Here is an 18,441-nt window from a genome sequence, read left to right as displayed (position 1 = left end):
TTTTACCTATCAGTCAGGTTGGTTTATCTTCTGAGTTACTACTATTACTACTACCACTACCACTAGTACTGTGTATTGAGCACTGAGCTAGGTTCAACGGGTACTACAGAAAATCATTACGTGGTATTAAGGGGGATCAAGCACGCATAATATTTGCCATAATAGAGATAGGTATAATTTACTATGGGATCTTGCATAATACTAAGTGCTCAGTAAGCTTGTGGTGATGTTTTTTGTTTGTTTGTTTGTTTTGAGACAAGTCGCGCTCTATTGCCGGTCTAGATTATAGTGGCCTCATCATAGCTCACTGCAACCTGGGCTCAAGCCATCAGCCACCGGAGATAAGCATGTGCCACCATGCCAAGCTGATTTTTCTATTTTGTTTTGTAGAGATGGGAGGTCTCTATCTTGATCAGGCTGGTCTCGAACTCCTGGCCTTAAGCAGTCTTCCTACGTTGGCCTCCCAGAGTGCTAGGATTATAGGTGTGAGCCACCACACCTGACCTCAATAAGCTTTTAAGTACTTTATAACAACTATTCTAAGTGAGTTTTTAAAAAATATTAATTCATTCAATCCCTACAGCAGCCCCGTGCAATCAATAGTTACTCTGATTATCCCATTTTTATAGATAAAGAAACTGAGGCAAATAAAAAAAAGAAACTGAGGCACAGGAGTTTAATTACTTGCCATAGTGAGAATGTTAGTAAATGGTGAAACTGAGATTATACTCAGGGAGTCTCACTCCAAAGTCTGTGTTCTTAACCAGTAACCTGTATTGACTATCAGGTCGTAAGTGTTGGATGTATGCATGTAGTATTATTAGAGATTGTTCATTTGCATTATCACAAAAGGTGAGTATGTTGAAATGCTTTTTAGAATAGTCATATCATTTTTAATTCATTTATGATTAGCATATTTACCTTAATTATCCAGTTAGAGTGAACAATTAATGCAAATATGACTCTAGCCTCTTACCTTTTTATCCAATCATCTGTCTCAAATTCTTTTTTCCTTAGATGTATATGCCTTTTTTCTAATTGAAAGAAATGAAAATCATAAATAAAATTACTTTCCTAGACATTACTGAATTTGTAGCAAGGAAATTCTAGGTTTTCAATATCAGTAAAGACATGAGTAAGTAATCAATGTGTGGAAAAGCATCTTTTTAACTAACATACTAAATTTAAAGAGTTTACTGAAAAGATATAAGTCTCAGTTTTGTTAACCTGTCTTTAAGTCTCTACGATAGGGCATTATAATCGAATTTTGCTTAGATGATGAATAGTAGTATTGTGTTTACAATTAAAGAATTAGGATAGAAATTATCTACGATACAATATGAAAATATCATAAACTCTTAACTTAATCCCTCGGTATTTTAATATCAATACAAGTATTGAGTAAAATTTCACCTGTCTAAAATTGACATATTAGATCACCAATTTATAAAGTTACAATGCTTTACACACACACACACACACACACACACACAAATGATACTCATGAAATGGTAACATATGCTGACATTTGTGGCTAGCCTGTAGAATAGTTTGGGGCACATAGTAGGCATTCAGTAAATATTTGTTCAGTGAATGAATAAAGACATTCTTTGTCTCTATTTTTTATCTGATTATTATCAAGTTGTTAAGAAGGGGAAAAACCTGGCCATTTATAGATTTAATTAAAAGCAAGCCTCACAAGCAAAATGTGATTTAATCATATTCTTGTGGATTCTAATCAAGAAAACTCTTTTAAGAAATTCTCATGTAGATGAAATAGGTTTTAAAAATAGTTGTACTCGTCAATATCTATTTGAATGAAATCTGTGGTGAATTTATTTGTTATATAATTACTCCTTGATTAAGAAAAGTATATACTGTATTTTGCTATACAAATAGAATATTTATATGTAACCCACTTTTAAATACTTAGCGAGGAGGAAAATCTAATATTAGCAGAGCAATTAATCAAATCCCTTTTGTGCTTTTTTTTTTTTTGTCAAATTTTCAGGTGAAGGGAAGTGGCTTCGAAACATTGATTATTACCGTTTAGATGGTTCTACTACTGCACAGTCAAGGAAGAAGTGGGCTGAAGAATTTAATGATGAAACTAATGTGAGGTAGGAAAAATTTTCTGTGTGTATGTGTAGAGAGAAAGAAAGAGAGGGTTTTTTTTTGTTTTCTGAGACAGAGTCTTGCTCTGTCGCCCTGGTTAGATTACAGTGTATAATCATAGCTCACTGCAACCTCACACTCCTGAGGTCAAGTGGTCCTCCTGCCTCAGCCTCCCGAGTAGCTGGGACTATAGGCATGAGCCACCATGCCTGCCTAGTTTTTTCTGGTTTTAGTAGAGATAGAGTCTTGCTTTTGGTCAGGCTGGTTTCAAAGTCCTGACCTTGAGTAATCCTCCTGCCTTGGCCTCCCAGAGTGCTAGGATTACAGGCCTGAGCCACCACGCCTGGCCCCTTATAGCCTTTTTAGTCTCACTTCTTTCACTTAGTGAAATGCATTTGTGATTCAGCCATGTTGTTGCATATGTCAATAGTGTGTTCTCATTTATTGTTGCATAATATTCCATTGTAGGGATGTATCATACTTTGTTTAGCTGTTTCCAGTTTAGGGACATTTGAGTTGTTTCCAGAGAATTAAAATTGAAGCTGCTCTAAGCATTCATGTACAAGTTTTTGGGTGAACATAGGTATTTACTTAAGTGAAATGAAAACCCAGGGTTGCAATTGCTGTGTTATATGCTAAGTTTATGTTTATCTTTGTAAGAAACTGCCAGTTTTCTTAAGTGACTATACAATTTTGCATTTCCCTCAGCAACATATGAGTGTTCCAGTTGCTCTGTATCCTTGCCTACACTTGGTATTGTCATATTTTTAAAAAAATTATTTTACTCTAATAGATGTGTAATGATATCTGTTGTGATTTTAATTTGGTGTTACCTAATGATAAATGATGTTGAAAATCTTTTCATGTACTCTTATTGAACATTTTTATATCATCAGCTATAGATATAGGGTGTGTTTACATTTGTGTTTACATTATTGATGTTGCTTTTTAACTGTTAGTAATTGACAAAATCAAACTGCATTTGGAAAAGAAAAATTTGTATATACAGTCATGTGTCACTTAACAATGGTGATACATTTGGATAAATATGTTGTTAGGCAATTTTGCATTGGGTGAACATCCTAGAGTGTACTTACACAAAGCTAGATAGTGTAGCCTACTAAACATCTAGGCTGTATGATATAACCTATTGCTCCTGCACTACAAACCTGTGCAGCCTTTTACTGTAGCGAATACTGTGTCAATTGTAATGCAGTGGTATTTGAGTATTTGTGTGTCTAAACATAGGAAAGGTACAGTGAAAATATGGTATTGTAATCTTAGGGGACCACCATCGTATATGTAGTCTATCACTGACCAAAACATTATGTGGCACATGACTATACATAGATACATGCACACATACAAGGGCTGTCTGGAAAGTATCCAGCCATAGTTAATATAACAACTCATATTACATGGCTGGATACTTTCCAGATAGCCCTTGTATACAAAGCTGTGAAAGCATGGCCTTTAGATAGGGGATTAATTTAATGGAAAAATGGCCAAAGTATGCCTTAAGAAATGTTTTAAACTATGAAGGGTAGTATATTGTGTATGTAAAATGTGTCTTAATTCTAGGAGAGTCATGAGCTAGGTTTAGGCTTAAAGCTAGAGATATTCTAGTTAGATCATAGGAAGATTAATAGTTACTGAAAATCTATAGTTTTAGGAAAGCTTACAAAGGGATGGTTTAAGTACAGTTAAGTTATAAACATATGTGATTGATTATATTAGTGTTTACAGAATAAATACATTTTATATTCTGTTTGCCCTGTTTTTAAAAATTATTTGTGTGTGATTGTGAAGAAGTAATTTTATTCAGTAACTCTGACTTTTTAAACATAATCTAAACCTTTGACTTGCTCACTTTACCAAAATTTTAAATATCACAATAGCATATGATCTGTCCCATAACATTCATACTTGACCAATAGGGAACAACATTGAAATTTAGGTGCTGAGCTGTCAGCTTGACTTACTCACTAGTGAATTAATCATCCCTAAATATATACCAAAAAGTATTTCATTCAAATTCATGCTTATAGGTTGAGTATCTCTTATCTGAAATGCTTGGGAGCAGAAGTATTTCAGGTGTCAGATTTTTTGCAATTTTGGAATGTTCTTACCTGTTGAGCATCCCAAATCAGAAAATATGAAATCCAGAATGCTCCAACAAGTATTTCCTTTGAGCATCATGTTGGCGCTCAACAAGTTTCAGATATTAGAGCATTTCAGACTTCAGATTGCTGGATTTGGTATGTTAACCTGCGTATACATGTTACAGATTTGGAGGGTTACTCTTGGGTAGCTGAACCCATCCAGATTAAATCCACAAACGTCTGTATGTATTCTAACTTCTCATGACTCAATAATTTTCAGAAAATAGGCTATAAATATAATCCTTGTTTATACTAAAGTTATCTGAAGGACACATTAAGATAAACCTTAAGATAATGACCATACTTAACCTTGTTGTGTTATGTTACCTGGAAGTAGTTTTCAGTAGTCTCAGGGGCCCTGGTTAAGTGAATACTATTTTCTATTTGTTTGTTTGTTTCTATTTATTTGTTTGTCTTTATTTAGAAATGATTATAGATTCTCCTTAACTTGCAAAGATAATACAGAGAGATCCTGTGAACCCTTCACCTAATTTTCCCTAATGGTTAGATCTTACATACCTATAGTATAATATCAAAGCCAAGAAATTGATACTGTTTCAGTGTGTGTATGTATCTGTGCATTTTAATCACGTGCATAATCGAGATACAGAAATATTTCATCACCACAAATATCCCTCTCATACTGCCCTTTTATAGTCAAATCCATCCTTAATATCAACCTCATCAATATCCCTAACCCCTGACAATGACTAATTTGTACTCCATCTCTATAATTTTGTCATATCAAGACTTATATAAATGGTATCATAATATATATGTGATCTTTTGAGGTTGGCTTTTTTCACTCAGCAAAATGCTCTTGAGTTACATTCAAGTTGTCATGTGTATCAATAGTTTGTTCCTTTTTATTACAGAGTAGTATTCCATGGTATGGATGTACCACAGCTGTTTAACCATTCACTTATTGCAGGACATTTTAGTTGTGTCTAGGTTTGGCTATTACAAATAAAATTGCTATGAACACTGTATTTAGGTTTTTGTGTGGACCTAACTATGTATCCCCCATGGTATGCTGAAATAAAAAAAAAAAAGCCATCCTTCCTTCATTGAATTGCTTTTGTACCTTCGTGAAAAATCGGTTGGCTATACTTGTGTGAGGCTGTTTCTCAGTTCATTATCTTTTCCATTGATCCATATGTCTGTCCCTCTTTCATTACCACATAGCCTTGATTGCTATAGCTATACAGTAAGCCTTAATATCACATTTACTGATTCTTCTCACTTTATTCTACTTTTTTATGGATAGTTTTAGCTAGTCTAATTTCAACATAAATTTTAGAATAATATTGTCTATATCTAAAAAAAATTTAGACAGATTTTAGTAGTAAATGTATTAAATCTGTTATTTGTGGAGAATTGATATTTTTACTATATTGAGTCTTCTGATCTTAGAAAACAGTATGGGAACACAGTATGGGTATCTCTTCATTATTTGATTTCTTTCATCAGTGTTTGTAGTTTTCAGAATACAAGTCCTGTATATCTCTTGTTGGATTTACATGTAAGTATTTCTCCTTCTTGTAGTGATTGTAAGTGATTTTGGTTTCCATGTGCTCATTGCTTACATATAGAAATGCAATTGATTTTTGTTTTGATCTTTTGTCTGCGATCTTGCGACTTCATTTGTTGTTCTAAGAGTTTGTTTTGTAGTTTCCTTGGGATTTTCTCCACATAGATTATTATGTTTTCTGAAAGTAGGAATAGTTTTATTTCTTCCTTTCTGATCTATATCACATTTATTTCCTTCTCTTGCCTTATTGTACTGGTTAGAACTTTAGTAATATGTTGAGTAGCAGTGCTAAGAGTAGATCACTTGCCTTCTTTCTGATCTTAGGAGACAAGCATTCAGTCTTCATTAACTATGAAGTTAGCTGTAGGTTTTTTTGTAGATACTCTTTATCAATTTGAGGAAGTTCCCCTTTTTCCTAATTTGCAGAGAGTTTTTATTATGAATGGGTGTTTAATTTTGTCAAATACTCTTTCCGCCTCATTTAGTATCATCTGTTTTTTCTTCTTTAGCCAGTTAATGTGGCATGTTACATAGATTGATTTTTGAATATTTAACCAGTCTTTTATCCCTGGAATAAACTTTCCTTGGTTATGTGTTTAATTCTTCTTATATAGTTCTGGGTTCTATTTGCTAATATTTTGTTGAGAGATAATCATGAGAGTTGTGATACATATTTTATTGTTTTTGTACTGTCTTGCTCTGGTTTTGGTATCAGGATAATATTGACCTCATAAAATGAGTTGAGAAGTATTCTCTCTTCTATTTTCTGAAAGTGATTATGTAGAATTTGTGTTAATCTTAAATGTTTGGTAAAATTTGCCAGTGAAACTTTTCTGGCCTTGGAGATTTCTTTTTTGAGAGTTTTAAAACCACTAATTAAATTCCCTTAATAGTTTTAGGACTATTCAAGTAATTTATTTTATTTTATTTTATTTTTTTTTTTTTGAGACAGAGTCTCACTTTGTTGTCCAGGCTAGAGTGAGTGCCGTGGCGTCAGCCTAGCTCACAGCAACCTCAAACTCCTGGGCTTGAGTGATCCTTCTGCCTCAGCCTCCCGAGTAGCTGGGACTACAGGCATGCGCCACCATGCCCAGCTAATTTTTTATATATATATATCAGTTGGCCAATTAATTTCTTTCTATTTATAGTAGAGACGGGGTCTCGCTCTTGCTCAGGCTGGTTTTGAACTCCTGACCTTGAGCAATCCGCCCGCCTCGGCCTCCCAAGAGCTAGGATTACAGGCGTGAGCCACAGCGCCCGGCCTGTAATTTATTTTATATTGAATGGTTTACAGTAGTTTGTGCTTTTTGAGGAATTAGTCCATTACATCTTGATCTCAAATTTATGTATAGAATTGTTCATAACATTCTCTTATTATCCTTTTGATATCTGTAGGGTCTATAGTGATAGCCTCTGTTTCATTCCTAATATTGGTTATTTGTGTGTTCTCTTTGTCAGTCTTGCTAGAGGTATATCAATTTTATTCATCTTTTCAAATAACCAGCTTTTTGTTTCATTGATTTTTTTTTCTATTTTCATTTCATCTGGCTTTTGGTTTATTTTGTTCTTGTTCTATTTTCTTAAAGTAGAAGCTTACATTACCAATTTGATTTGAGACTTTTCCTCTTTTCTAATGTAAGCATTTAGTGTTATAAATTTCCCTTTCAGCACTGCTTTAGCTATGATACAAATTATGATATATTTTCATTCAGTTCAGCATATTTTTTATTTCCTTTGAGACTTCCTCTTTGACACATAGCTAATAACATGTTGCTTAATTTCCAAGCATCTGGAGATTTCTATTATTTTTCTGTTATGGGTTTCTAGTGTGTTTTAATTATGTTCAGAAAATATGTTCTGTATGATTTCAGTTCTTTTTAATTTGTTACATTTTGTTTTATGGCCCAAGATATTGTGTATCTTGGCATATGGTACAGAGGCCCTTGAAGAGAATGTGTATTCTGCTATTGCTAAGGAGAGTGTTCTGTAAATGTTGATAGTATTTTGTTCTTCGATGGGGTTGTTTTGATCTTCTTTATCCTTGCTGATTTTTTTTAGTTGGTTATTCATTTTTTAGAGAGGAAGGTTGGAGCCTCCAACTATAATTGTGGATTTGTCTGTTTCTCCTATCAGTTCCATCAGTTTTTGCTTCTCATATTTTCAGCTTTTGTTTAGTTTATACACATTTAGGATTGCTATGTCCCTCTCTGTCTCTCATAATTTTCTTTGCTGTGAAGTCTATGTTATATGATGCTATTAATAATATAAGCCACTCCTGTTTTATTTTGATTGATGTTTATATGGTATATATTTTTTCATTCTTTTACTTTCAACTCTCCTATATTGTTATATTTACCTGTATTGTTATAAGTGAGTTTCTTATAGACAGCATATAGTTGGGTCATGCTTTTTCACCCATTCCATTTATCTCTTTTAAATGGTGTGCATAGTCCATATATATTGAATATAGGGCTTGAGTATGCCATTATATTTTTTGTTCAATTTGTTCTTTCATTCTGTTTTCTTTTGTTTATTATTTCTTTTTTTCTCCCTTCCTGTGGGTTATTTTGATCTTTTTTGATTCATCTGTAGTGTTTTTTAGTGTTTCTCTTTGTATGCCAGGGGTCCTCAAACTTTTTAAACAGGGAGCCAGTTCACTGTCCCTCAGACCATTGGAGAGTGTGCACTGTGGGCCCAGGACAAGTTGGCTGCTAAGTAGGACAGGTAGCTGTGGCAAAAACACCCCAGTGGGCCGGATCAATGTCCTAGGCGGGTGGCATATGACGCCTGTTATGCCTTTCATAGAGGTTACTCTAAGTATTACATTATGTGTGTGTATGTGTGTGTGTAAATATAAACTTGTTACAGTCTACTGGTGATATCATTTTACCAGTTTGATTAACATGCAGAAACCTTACCCCCTTAAGTTCCCTTTTGGGGGGGGGGTGTGCAGGGGCAGGGAGACAGTCTTGCTTTGTTGCCCGGGCTAGAATGCAATGGTGTCATCCTAGCTCACCACAACCTCAGACTCCTGGGCTCAGGCCATTCTCCTGCTTGGGTCTCCAGACCAGCTGGAATTACCGGTGCATGCCACCATGCCTGGCCAGGTTCTCTTTTTATAATGTAACTATTTTAAGTGTTTAACCATATCAGTCAGTGTAATCATGTTTTCCTTAACCATTAAACATAATTTAGAAAGCACAAACAGAAGGAAAGTATTGTATTCACTCTTTTACTCTTTTTTTTTTCTTTTCGTTGTTGCTTCTTCCTTCCTAGTGTTTCAGCATTACTTCTATCATTTCCTTTGTGTTTAGAGAACTTCCTTTAGCCATTCTTTTAGGGCAGGTCTGCTGGCAACAAATTCTCTGAGTTCCTTCATTTGAGAATTTCTTGATTTCTCCTTCATTCTTAAAGGGCATTTTTGCTGGATAAAGAACTTTGAGTTGGCAGTTCTTTTCTTTCAGCACTCGAAAAATTTGTGCCACTTCCTTTTGGCTTCCATGGTTTCTTATGAAAAACCTGTTTGTTCAAATTATTTTTTCCCTTTAGATAAGGTGTTTCTCTCTTTGAATTCTCTCTTCTTTCAAGATTTTTTTCTTTATCTTAGTTTTCAGAGAAATGCCTATGATGTGTTTTGTCATGGCTTTTGAGTGTATCCTATTTGTGGTTCATTCAGGTTCTTAAACCTATAAGTTTATGTTTCTTGCTAAATTTTGGTAATTTTCAGCCATTTCTTTAAATACTTTTTCAGCCCCTCCATCTTTCTCCTCTCCTTAGGACTCTGATGACCAAAATGTTAGATTTTTTTGTTGTTGTTGATATAGTCTCCTTTTTTTCCGTTCAATTTCTATCTGTTGCGTCATTTCAGGTTGTGTCATTTCTTTCATTTTTTTTTTCTTTTTGTCAAAGTCCTTAAGTTTTTCATTCTTTTTTTTTTTGTCATAGTCCTTAAATGGTTGTGGTTATTTTCCTCATCTTGCAGTAAGAAAAATGGAATAAACAGGACACACAATGAACTAACCATAAAAGGAAAGATTGATAAGTTGAGCTTTATTAAAATTAAGAACTTCTATTCTCCAAATGTGTAGTAGTTAATTTTGTGTGTCAACTTGGCTGAGCTAAGGGATGCCCAGGTAACTGGTAAAACATTTCTGGATGTGTCTGTGAGGGTGTTTCTGAAATAGATTGGCGTTTTAATCAGTAGATTGAGTAAAGAAGATTGCCCTCATCAATATGGGTGGCATGATCCAATCCATTGAGAGCCTGAATAGAACAAAAAGGCAGAGGAAGGGCAAATTTACTTGCTCTCTGTATTTGAGCAGGGACATGCATCTTCTCCTGCCCTTAAAGATTAAGAATCCTGGTTCTTCCATCTTCAGACTCAGACCACAACTTATACCAACTCCCTCTTATCCCCACTGCTCCCCCCTGGTTCTCAGGCCTTTGGACTGGGACCAGGATTTATATCATTAACTCCCCTAGTTTTGCGGCTTGCCAACAGCAGATTATAGGATTTATGGGCCTCCATAATCACAGTGAACCAAGTCCCATAATAAATCGACTCATACACACAAACTCACTCACTCAACTCTTACTCCTGTTGGTTCTGTTTCTCTGGGAAACCCTGACTAATACAAAAGGCATTTCACATTAAGAGTGAAAGGGCAAGCTACAAAGTAGGAGAAGCTAGTTCTAATATATAGATTTAGAAAGGACTCTTATCCAGAATATATAATGAATTCTTGAAAATTAATAGGGTAAACCAGACAATCCAATAAAAAGATGGACAAAAAACTTGAACAGGAAGGACTTCACAAAAGATAATATACAAATGGCCAATAAACATATGAAAGGGTGCTCATCTTCATTAATCATCAGAGAAATGCGAGTTAAAAATGTTTTTGACAAAGGTGCAAAAGAGATTCAATAGAGAGGATAGTCTTTTCAAAAAATGGTATTGGAACAGTTGGACTTTCATAGACCCAAAACGAACCTTGACGTAACCCTTACCCCTATTCAAAAAACCAAGTCAAAACAGATCATAAATCCAAATGTGAAACTATTATACTTGTGTAAGACAACATAAAAGAAAATCTTCCAGAACTAGGATTAGTCAAACAGTTCTTAGTCATGATGCCAAAGGCAAATAATCCATTAAAGAAAATATCAATAAAATTAAAAACTTTTGTGTGTGAAAGACCCTGTTAAGAAAAGGAAAAGACAAAGTAGGCTTGGTGGCGCATGTATGTAGTCAGAATTACTTGGGAGACTGTGGCAGGAGGAGGATCTCTGGAGCCCAGGAGTTCGAGGCTGTAGTGAACTATGATTACACCATTGTATTCCAGCCTGGGTGACAGAGTGAGACCCTGTCTCTTAAAAAAAGAAAGGAAAAGGAAAGAAAAAGACGAAGGACTCATATCCAGAATGTACAAATAATTCTCAGAAAGGAAGCAACCTAGTTAGAAAACAGGCAAAAAATTTGAACTGACATTTCACTGAAGAGGGTGTATGTATGGCAAGTAAGCATATGAAAAGATGTTTAACATCATTAGCCTTTAGGACAATGTAATTTAAAACCATGAGTTATCCCTTTACACCTATCCGAATAGCTAAACTAAAAAATAGTGACAATGTCAAATGCTGGTGAGGATGCAGAGGAATGATCTGGCCTACATTACTAGTAGGAATGTAAAATAATACAGCTACTCTGGAGAACAATTTGACAGTTTATTTTAAAAAATAAAACTAAACATATGTTTATCATATAACCCTGCCATTATGCTCTTGGAAATGTATCTCATGGAAATGAAAACATTTTCACACAGAAACTTACACACGAGTGTTTATAGCAGCTTTATTTGTAATAGCCCCAAACTGGAAACAACTCAAATGTTCTTTAAGATGTGAATGGATAAACAAATCATGGTATATCCACATAATGGAATACTGCTCAGCAATAAAAACAAGTGAAATATTGATATTGATCCACACAACTTGGAAGGATCTTAAGGGAATTATGCTGAGTGAAAAATGCCTGTCTCAAAAAGTTACATGCTGTATCATTCCATTCATATAGCATTCTTTTTTTTTAATTTTTTTTTTGGGGGGGGGACGCGGGGGGAGAGACAGAGTCTTGCTCTGTTGCCTGGGCTACAGTTGCAGTGGTGTCTTCATAGCTCACTGCAACCTCAAACTCCTGGGCTCAAGCCATCCTCCTGCCTCAGCCTCCCGAGTATCTGGGACTACAGGCGCGTTGCTACCACGCCTAGCTAATTTTTCTATATTTTGTAAAGACAAGGTTTCCCTGTTGCTCAGGCTGGACTTGAACTCCTGAGCTCAAGCAATCCTCCTGCATTGGCCTCCCAGAGTGCTAAGATTATAGGCATGAGGTACCGCATCCAGTCTCATATAGAATTCTTGATATGATAAGATTGTGATGTTGGAGAGCAGATCAGTTCTTGCCAGGGTTTAAGATTAGGGGATGGGTGTAAATACTAAGGGATAACACAAGGAAGTTTTTTGTTTTTTTTTTTTTTTTTTTGGTGATAATGGAATAGTTTTATATCCTGCATGTGGCAATGGTTACACGATTCTACATACATGATAAAATTTCATAGAACTTATACTCCAAACAAAAACTGATGAAATCCAAATGAGCTCTGGACCCGAGTTCATACCAATATCAATTTCCTGGTTTTGACAGTGTACTGTAGTTGTATAAGTTATTGTAAGTTACCATTGGGGGAAGCTGGAAGAAAGATACATGGGAACTTTCTAAACTACTATTGCAAATTCTTGTGAACCTTAAACTATATTGAAAAGATTATAATAAAAGAAAAAAGATAGTACCATGATTTGTCAAGATCTGGAGCAACTGGAACTATCACACACTGCTAATGGAATGTAATTTGGAATAACTACTTTGGAGAAATATTTGTTCAGTTTAATGGTGCCATATACATACTCTATGGCTAAGCAATTCCACGCTTGAATATGTACCTAACAGAAGTGCTTTTACCAAAAACATGTACAAGAAGGTTTATAGGAGCACTATACAAATAATGGTTCACATTTTAATTGTGTTTGTTTTGAGTATATACTTTAATACTGATGCTTAGTATTAAAAAAATTTTAAAATATCCTGGTTAGTTTATCTCAGTGTTGACTTACATATTCCAGACTGAATAATACTACAAGTTAATTAGTTAAAATCAATTCTTTTGTGTGTGTGTGTTTAAAATGCACTTTTTAATTATTTTAATAGGTTTAGGGAGTATATGTAGTTTTTTGTTACATGGATGGTTTGTATAGTGGTAAAGTCAGGGTTTTAGTGTACCCATCACCCAAACAGTGTACATTGTACCTGATAGGTAATTTTGGATCCCTTACCCTCCTCCCGCTCTCACCACCACTGAGTCTCCAGTGTCCATTATACCACTCCATATACAGTGTGGTCCGTACACCCATCGTTTATCTCCTACTTGTGAGTACATGCAGTATATGTGCTTCTGTTGCTGAGTTACTTCACTTAGGATAATGGCCTCTAGTTCCATCCAAGTTGCTGCAAAAGACATTGTGTCATTCTTTTTATGGCTGAGTAGTATTCCATGGTTTATATATAGATCATATTTTCTTTATCCACTCATCAGTTGATGGGAACTTAGGTGGATTTCATATCTTTGCAGCTATGAATTGTGCTGTGATAAACATATAAGTGCAGGTGTATTTTTGATATAATGACTTCTCTTCCTTTGGGTAGATACCCAGTGGTAGCATTGCTGGATCGAATGACAGGTCTACTTTTAGTTCTTTGGGGAATTTCCATACCGTTTTCCATAAAGAATGTACTAATTTGCATTCCTACTAGCAATGTATAAGCATTCCCTTTTCATCACATCCGTGCCAACATTTGTTGTTTTTTGACTTTTTAGTAATGAGCATTCTGACAGGGGTAAGGTGATATCTCATTGTGGTTTTAATTTGCATTTCCCTGATATAAAATCAATTCTTAATACCAATTCAGCTATTAACACTTTGTTTTTCTTTTAGGGGGAGTTAAACAGGTTTGCTTCCTACTTGTATGCTTTTCAAAGTCAAAATGTGTTGTCGAGCACATCTACACCTATTAAATAGCTCTATTATTGCAAATTATATTATATTGCTTTACAATTGTTGGTATGTTTGTTGATTGTAGGTGGTGGTCTCCTTTATTGCCATGACCAAATATTTTTTTCATCTTTTGTATTATCAGCTTAGCTCAGTGTTTGAGAAGCATTAGCAATTTGATAAACATGCTTATTAAACAAATTCAACTCTTCATTAGTGAATGAGTTTTGAAGTTCTCTGTAAGGGGTGGGTGTGTGTACGTGGATATGTGCATGTATGTATGTATATGTTTTAACCTACGTAGTTTATACCATTCTATGTGCTTGATCCTTTTGTATGGCTCTATGTCATCTTTTGCTTATGTGGAATAGATGTTAAATAACTTGAATAATTTTGGAGTAGCATTTGCCCTTAAATCTTTAAATGTGTCCACTAATTAAACCACTGTTTGTTCTCTGTAATGAATATATTATAGGTAAGTATAAAAAGAAAATAGTCATTATAATCCCACTGACCAGAGATAAACATTGTTAACAATGTATGTATATGTTTTAATACAATTATATTTAATAAGGCTCTATTTTTGCTTTTTTCCCTACATAACATAATATTTTGGATTTTTTTTTTTTTTTGAGACAGTCTCACTCTGTTGGCCGGGCTAGAATGCTGTGGCATCAGCCTAGCTCACAGCAACCTCAAATTCCTGGGCTCAAGTGATCCTCCTGCCTCAGTCTCCCAAGGAGCTGGGACTACAGGCATGTGCCACCATGCCTGGCTAATTTTTTCTATATATTTTTAGTTGTCTGGCTAATTTCTTTCTATTTTTAGTAGAGACTGGTTCTCGCTCTTGCTCAGGCTGGTCTCAAACTCCTTACCTGAAGCAATCCTTCCGCCTCGACCTCCCAGAGTGCTAGGATTACAGGCATAAGCCACCATGCCTGGCCAGTATTTTGGATTTTTAATGGTAACATAGCCAGAGAATAATTTAGTTCCCTATGTTATTACATATTTTTTGTTTTCAACTGTATGCTATTATTATAAATAACACTGTGATGAATGTATTTTCTGGAAAATTGGTCAACTATTGTGATAATTTCTGGAGTTGTATTCCTAAATGTGTGGTAGCTCCACCTTGACATAAAATATGAATTTAGTATCTCTGTTCATTTTGTACCGGGTTTTTCTTTAGTATTGATTAGTAAACTAAATTGTAAACTCTTTCCCCAAATTTAGAGTTTCTTTGCACTCTAGTATATAATGCCATAAACATAACAGGCACGGCATTTGCCTTTAATTTTCTCTCTTGAAAGAAAATAAGGTTTGGTATAAAGGCATTTTACGGTGATTGTTGAGAGCTTATTATATTCCAGGGATTTTCTTATTCTAATATAAGTTGTGAACAATAAATTAACTAATATTGTATAATTATACAGTGAAATATAATGCAGCTACTAAGAATGATGTTTACCAAGAAATTCGAGGAAATGCTCATAATATAAACTGTATGTACAGATGTTATCTTGATGTGTAAAACCCAAAAAGTAGATACTGAGAAAAGAAGAAAGCTACATGAAATGTATCATTATTTGAATGGAGATTGTTTCTGGGGAGTGGAACTGAGTAATTTTTTTTTAGACTTGTTTATATTTTCCAAAAATGTTATATATAATCTTTTTCAAATTAAATTTTTATTAACATCAAAGTAATATACTTACATAGTTCTAAAAAACCAAATAGTTTTACAAGGCCTCAAATAAAAAGCAGTCCTGTGACCAACCTCTTTCTACCCATGATTTCTACTTTTTAGAAGTAACCAATTTCAACTCTTGGCATTTCTTCTGTATTTACTTACTTAAGAGATCTGTCCGGAAAGTATCCAGCCATGTAATATGACAAATGGAGACATTTATTGAAGAAGATACAAGACATAGGACAGTGATGCCTCAGTTCCCTTCAAAGTAGGCACCTTGGGACCTCACACAGTTCTCCCAGCATCTTTTCCACTGTTCAAAACACTGCAAAATCCTTTGTTGGAAACACCACCAGTTGCCTCGTTGTATTTTCCTGAATCGACGGTCTGAAATCTCTTCCCTTTCAAAGGTGATTTTAGTTTTGGGAAAAGCCAGAAGTTGCAGGGTGCCAAATCTGGGCTGTAGGGGGGCTGGTTCACCTGGGTGATTTGATATTTCACCTAGAAACTCTGCACGAGACATGATGCATGGGCAGGCGCGTTGTGGTGAAGCTGCCAATCAACAGTTACCCATAGCTGTGGCTGTTTTCATCGCATTGCATCTCTCAACCAATGAAGAACATTGAGGTAGTACTCCTTATTAATTGTTTGGCCTGGAGGAGTGAACTTGTGATGGACAACACCTTCCCAATCAAAAGATCCAGTTAACATGGTCTTGATCTTGCTGCAACTTTTCTGCGCCTTCATCAGGCGTGGAGAACCAGGTGACTTCCATTGGGACGACTGGGCCTTGTTTCTGGATCATAGCCATAGACCCACGGTTTATCTCCAGTTATGATCTTCTTGAGGATATCTGGTTCATTGGTAGCGGTTTGAAGCAAGTCATTAGCAAATGCAGCATGATGTTCCTTCTGCTCTGGTAGCAGAAGCTACGGAACGTATTTTGCCATGATCCTGTGCCAAGATCCTGCATCAAAATTTCACACGCAGTTGTTTTTGGAATCCCCAGATCAGCTTCTAGTTCTTGCACTGTCTGTCACTAATCTTAGTTGATTGCAGCCCATACATTTTCAACATTCTCAGGTGTTCTGTTGTTGCAGGCCTTCCAGAATATGGATCACTTTCAACAGATTCTCAACCATCTTTGAAGTGCTTTTGCCACACTTTTGTTTGCGTTACACTCATTGCATCATCCCCGAAAGCCTTCTGAATCATCTGAATAGTTTCTGCAGGGCAGTGTTCAAGCTTAACGCAAAATTTGATGGAGATTCGTTGCTCTACCCACTCAGTCATTTAGAATGTGATGGCCACACAATACACAGGCTCACTCAACAGCATCTAGTGCCCCATTTATTAGTATAGTGAAGTTGTCATTGTTCACACATGCACATTACAGTCCACTCTTCTTGGCTGCCAGGTTACATCAATGTCACACAAACTGTTCTCCTTATATTAACAATGGCTGGATACTTTCCGGACAGACCTTGTATAACCTTTCTATAGTCTAAAGTGGCAGTTTACCCACAAGCACATGCATGCCTTTCCTTATTCATTTTCTCAACATAATTTTGTATAATATTTGCCTAAATGAATTTGGTGTGTTTGCTCTATTGTGACTATGTAAATATTCTTAAGCCATTTAAAATACTGTGATTACTTTTCCTTTTTTGTGCACCTGTTTATTTTTGCTAAAGTATTGATTTGTTTTTACCATTTGCTTAGTTTTCTATGTACCTATTTCTAATTTATCCCCAGTTCTCCCATAAAAATATTATAAATCTTTGTGTCCCAACACATCAGTTTTTTTTTTCCTTAGGTACATCCTTCCTGTCTTCTTGCTCCCATTTTACCTGCCTTAGTACTGTGAATCTGTCTAACTTCTCTCCTTACATTCATTGCACTCTTTTATAAATGTTTGCATATGAGTCACCCCTATTGTACTCAGTTCCTTGAACACTGCTCTTCATTTTGATGTACTTAGTGCCCCTAATAGTACCCAGTACAGAATGGGCTTTCAAGTTACACAGACATTTTCTAAATTTACTCAGCAATCTGTAAATAAAACCTTGACTACATTGTAAACATATGATTTTCATTTCATCTTTATTCTTTAATCAGACTATTTCATTTTCTAGCACTTCTCCCTGGGAATGTAAATCATCAACCTGATTCCTTAGAGTAATGTCTTGTTTTCTTCAGTAAGTAAGAAACAAATTCTCTGAACTGATTGTTCAAAAAACTGTCTACAGATCAAAAAGTCGTATAATAATTGAAATATCTGTAAATCACTCATTACTAAAACATTTATTCTATATTTTCACTTTCAGGGGGCGATTGTTTATTATTTCCACCAAAGCAGGATCTCTAGGAATTAATCTGGTAGCGGCTAATCGAGTAATTATATTTGATGCTTCTTGGAATCCATCTTATGACATCCAGAGTATATTCAGAGTTTATCGCTTTGGACAGACTAAGCCTGTTTATGTATATAGGTTCTTAGCTCAGGTAGGTTTATAATTTATATTTTCTTTTTCATATTGAAAGACTGGATGAAACTGATAATATTTTAAAGGTGTGGAACATGCGTGTATTACAGAGAGGCAAACGAAGTTGAAACTATCAATCCTATACATGAGGCAGCAGAAGTCAATTTTGGCATCTCTCATGATTTTCTGTTTTGTAATTTGTCAATTTCTGTAATGTCAGCTTTCTCAGGTTGAAATTGTTTTACATGAATAAACAAATTTGATATTTTTTTGCTAGTTCAGGAAAGTCAAACATTTTTAGTTCATCTATTAACAAAGATAGAAAAGCCAAATAACTGTTAATAAATCTGA

At 35.1% G+C, this 18,441-nt stretch overlaps 1 protein-coding gene across 10 annotated transcripts in view; it reads left to right on the top strand.

Moving 5' to 3' along the window:
- Positions 1-18,441, top strand: part of ATRX (ATRX chromatin remodeler) — a 209,824-nt gene that overhangs the window by 156,494 nt on the left and 34,889 nt on the right. For all 10 annotated transcript variants that reach the window (XM_020285095.2, XM_012755339.3, XM_012755333.3 and 7 more), the window contains 2 exons: positions 2,012-2,120; positions 17,932-18,109. In XM_020285095.2, the coding sequence (XP_020140684.2) occupies positions 2,012-2,120; positions 17,932-18,109 (287 nt within the window). The remainder of the gene's footprint in view (positions 1-2,011; positions 2,121-17,931; positions 18,110-18,441) is intronic.

This window comes from Microcebus murinus, chromosome X (assembly GCF_040939455.1).
Source record: "Microcebus murinus isolate Inina chromosome X, M.murinus_Inina_mat1.0, whole genome shotgun sequence".
Taxonomy (NCBI): domain Eukaryota; kingdom Metazoa; phylum Chordata; class Mammalia; order Primates; family Cheirogaleidae; genus Microcebus; species Microcebus murinus.
The sequence above is the reverse complement of the archived record's forward strand: the minus strand, read 5'-3'. Positions and strand labels throughout refer to the sequence as shown.